Source organism: Chaetura pelagica, unplaced genomic scaffold, assembly GCF_000747805.2.
Source record: "Chaetura pelagica isolate M959 unplaced genomic scaffold, ChaPel_1.0 scaffold105, whole genome shotgun sequence".
Lineage (NCBI taxonomy): Eukaryota > Metazoa > Chordata > Aves > Apodiformes > Apodidae > Chaetura > Chaetura pelagica.
In genome coordinates this window covers 1252803-1257354 of record NW_009953393.1, presented here as the reverse complement: position 1 = coordinate 1257354, position 4552 = coordinate 1252803, and the positions used below count along the sequence as shown (strand labels likewise).

General features: G+C 36.4%; 1 protein-coding gene across 1 annotated transcript in view; it reads left to right on the top strand.

The window, feature by feature from the left end:
* The first annotated feature begins 323 nt into the window (after window positions 1-323).
* Window positions 324-4552, top strand: part of FREM2 (FRAS1 related extracellular matrix protein 2) — a 135347-nt gene continuing 131118 nt past the window's right edge. Inside the window, exon 1 of the mRNA XM_009998366.1 lies at window positions 324-444. Coding sequence (XP_009996668.1) covers window positions 324-444 — 121 coding nt within the window. The remainder of the gene's footprint in view (window positions 445-4552) is intronic.

Here is a 4552-nt window from a genome sequence, read left to right as displayed (position 1 = left end):
GAGACCAGCACCAACCTCTCTACAATGACATTTCAGGTAGGTGTAGAGACTGATGAGGTCTCCCTTCAGCCTCCTCTTTCTGAAACTAAACATTCCCAGCTCCTTCAAGTGTTCTTCACAGTGAAAAATCTGAAACTGCCTTGCCCACGTTTTAGGGTTCTGTTTAAGGGTAGTCAGTTGCTATGTCCCAAATCTGTGGTGAGTACATGGTGCCCCCTTTCCCAGAGAAACTTGTACCCCCAGGAGGTCCTGCAAATATCTTTCTCCAAACACAAGTCCTAGCTGTTCTCTGAATTCCAGTTAATGGCTATGTCACTCGAAAGATGAGTGAGGTACCAAGTACCTCCAAACATCTTCCTTCTAAAATTAGCTGTAACCCAAAACTGGAATTCTTACTTGTTAACTGCTGGGTTTTGTCTCTGATGAAGACCTTCTGCATTACTGGTAAGGTAAGAACAGTTGATCCAGAAGTTTTATAGCTGTTGCTCCAGAATAGCTATTTCACAGCATAAGTTGATGATAATTGATGGCTTATTTGAATGTGAATAAAAGTATGGAAAACTGCCTTGAAATAAATTTACAGAAGTATCTGGTTTTCAACTTGCAGCATTAGAAATGTCTACTTTTAACAGCTATGAAGGTGAAAAACACACCTACATCCATACAACTTACACATGAATAAAATCCTCATCTGTCACATTTTAAACTGTCTGTGATTCTTATCTTGGCAAAACTTGTTGAAAATAATATGACCCAAAATGTTAAGACTTCTGCGGATTCACCCCAGTTGTGCACAAAATGGGAGTAAAGTTAACATTGTGTAATTTAGAGAAAACTCTATGGAGAAAGTAAACATTACTGAGTTGTTGAAAACACTACCTGGATATGAAGAGCAAAGGGGAATGCAGATTATTGTCCTCTTCACAATCTTAAGGCTTAGTTCTCATTTACTTTCCAGCCTGTGGTTGTCTAACAGAAGGGCCAGTAGTTTACAGTCACAGGAAAATGTGTATTTGGCAGAGATACTGTTTGAATTCTGATATGATGAAACTGCCTGTGTGGGGTGGTTTTGTTATGACAACTGAAGATACAAAGATGAGGTAAAATTTCTCTTATAAAGCAGGAGAGAGAAAATTACAGTGAAGGGCACCTTAAATGCCTAAACAACAGTTCCTTCAGCCTTTGATATGCAATTTTAATAGTTATCCTAGGTCAACACAGAGATGGCAGGATCATCCTTCAAACAAATTTGTTTCATTTTATGATACACACCATAGTGTCCTGAATCATTAAAAGCATTCAATTTGGAAATACCTGACAGCTTGTTTGACTGAAGTTCCGGAGCTAGATTAACAATTTTTGTCATGGAACATGACTACATACTATATAAAATGCACAGTATGGCATGTTTATAGTATAGGTGTGCATAAAAATATTTAGTTAATTCTGTTATAGGCAAAAAAGACAACATCTTGGTTCAGATAAATTCAAATAATTCTAAATATTATTATTAAATATAATTCTCTGTCAGGTGCAGAATTACTGCACTGTTACCAATAATTCAACTTACTCACACACAGACAAACACACCTCCTTCCATAAGACCAGGAGCCATGTAAGATAGCAACATACATATAGGTATTGCTGTAACTGTTTTGAGAAGAACAGTATCATTTTCATGATACAAAAACTTCTCAACCTCCAAGGTCACTCAAGTGGATTAGGTCTTTGAATAAACTACCTTAATATGATGTAAGTACTTGGTGAAATACAGTCTCTCCTCACCACTTTGCATTCAGCTAAATAGAAAACTAATGCAGAAAATTATTAACCATGGTAACACCTGGTGGGAAAGATCAACCTCTGAATGAAATGTCATGGCTCCATTCTGCAGGGGCTGCCCAGCTTTTTTTCAAGTTACTTCATAGACTTATCTCAAGAAAGTTAAGTTGGGCCAAATGTTCTTAATTCTCTCTTTCTACTGCAGCCCAAGAGATAAGACAGGCTTCTGTGGCCCCAGTAATTTCTATTAAATATATGAAAAGATATTATCCTTATGCACAAGTCTTCCTTTGCTTATTTAAGGGGATAACACTTCAATCATAATAGCCAGAACATTGCCACTACCAGTCAGGAATGGACAACTCCAAAAAGTTTCACTACAGCCACCTTTTCAACATCCGTGGCTAGAATGAAATTATTTTTAACTCCTACTTTTTAAACTCACAATTCTGAATATAAATATCAAACGTGAACTCAAACAATTCTGTCACAAAAACTAGCTTTGGTTCACAGAATCACAGGATCACTCCCTCTCATTTTCTATTCAGTTGAGAACATTGCACCATCAGTTGAATAATCTTAACTCTAGCGCCAACCAAGTGATCCCTGCTCTTTCAGCCATTAGTATTTTCCTCATTACACCAACAATATGCTTATATTGTAAAGGTCAAAATGCATGCAAACCACAGCACAAAACAGCTTTACTGAGAAGCCATTATTTGGCCTTTCTCAAAGTACACACACAAGGAGACAGAGGAAGAGAAATAAATCTTTGCAGTCTTGTGTAACAACAGGCATGTGTTACCAGAAGGAAAAAAGACAAAAACAAACATGTCCAAATTAGAAAATATGTATTTGTAGGGCATTTGGGGTATAGGAGGAGTTAAATAGCAGCCTGAATTATATCTCTTACTCACTAAGTAGCTTCCATTCTGTTTTCTGTTTCAAATAAAGTGGTGTCAGGAATGTTTCCCTACTTACTTCATTAATAAAATATATAAGCACTTGACTGTACTGGAATTTCAGTGATCTGTAATTAAAACATGGCAATATATATTAGATGAACAGTATAGACACAGATTAAAGTTTAGAAAAAAAAAATAATAAAAAATTGGCATTTTAGATAAAGATATAAACACTGAAAATTTGACTGTGTTGACCTCCACCAGCTCCTTGTTGATACTCAATTTAAGTTATAATTATAATTTACTTATAGTCTAACAAAATGCTTACCCATACTAACATGTATTTATTCTGCATTGCATGTTGAGATGAACCTGTCATTGTCATTGATGACAGCATTTGCCCAGTTCCTGCCAAGAACATTTCCAAGCACTCACCACTTTCATTCAGGGGAAATCTGTGAGAGGGCTCAGAAAGTCTAGGTCTTTTGTTTTTCTAAAAAAATTCTTGTTTTGCTTATAGCGTCTATATTATTGCCTTCATTACACATCAAAACAAGTGTATATGTGTGTTAATGTACATTTAAAAGTAACATTATAAATTCCATAATCACAGTAAAACAACTTGAAAGAGACCAAACACAAGACATACACCATAGTTAAGGAAGCTTGATGGAACTGCTCTTTAACTCTAGTAAATTACCAAGTCTTTTCTCATTGTTAATAGGAGATCAAAAGTTGTATTTTGACTTTGAAAGAAAAAGAGTAAGAATAATCAAAAGACAGAAAATAAAAAAGTAAAGGAAAATATATTGCTTCTCATGAAATCTAAAGGAGGAAGGAGCTTGAAGAAAGTTGACTTGAAAAGTAAGTTTTCAAAGAGCCAAGGTTGAAGTAATAATAGTGCTAGAGACGTGGAGGGTGGGCAGGGCACAGTGTGAGGCAGCTGAAAACAGTTCTGGGGTTACAGCAGCAGAAACACCGTAAGGTCTAAGTGAGAAGTCTAAGAACAGCTTTAGAAACATGAAGGGTGATTTTTGAATTGGGTTTCAGAGAAAATGTTTTCTGGGTCATGTGGTCACACTTACTGTAGGTGCACAAAATGTAGAAACCAGCATCAACAGAAAACAATTTTGGGGACTGACTGTGTTAAGAGTTTCACCAGCTAGGGAATGAAACCTTATCTTGACAGAAGCCAGTGAAGTTTCTTCACACTTCAAGGGGAAGATTTACCTGAGGCAAGGGGAACATGACTTTAGACTCTTCAAGAACATCTCTGCCTGCAGGGTATATATGGACTGAAACAGAAGTAATGAAAGAAATGGAGAACAGGCTCAAGACAATGCCAGATTTACAGACTGTGATAGTAAAGGAAAAATCCCAGGAAAATAGGGATTCTTGAGTGAGCTGTCTGCTTCTTGAGGTATCAACAGGAAAAGGATGGCTGAAAGTTACAGTTTAGCAATACTCTTGCACATACTCAGGGAAAAAACCATGCCTGACAGTTTATAAAAATAGCCACCCACATAATAATTCATTAATGAAATAAGAGATGAAATAGTGAATATGGAAGCAACAGAAAGGTTGTTGAAATACAGCTATACACAGGGAGCTGAAGCACTGTCTCATCTGGGTGATTTAACGTTTTCAAATTTTTACTGTTTCAGCAGACAATTTATATAGGGTTGTTCTGAGGTCTTTGTACACCAAAATATTTGTCATACTGTGAAAGAGGAACATTTTCTCTATGCAATAGTACGTACAGCACACCTTGCTTTTACATGGCCTTCAGAGCTGAATTGTAATAGCAAAATTGCTTATACTACCAATGAGTGTCCAAATGTTCCCATTAATCTAATTTGCTCTTT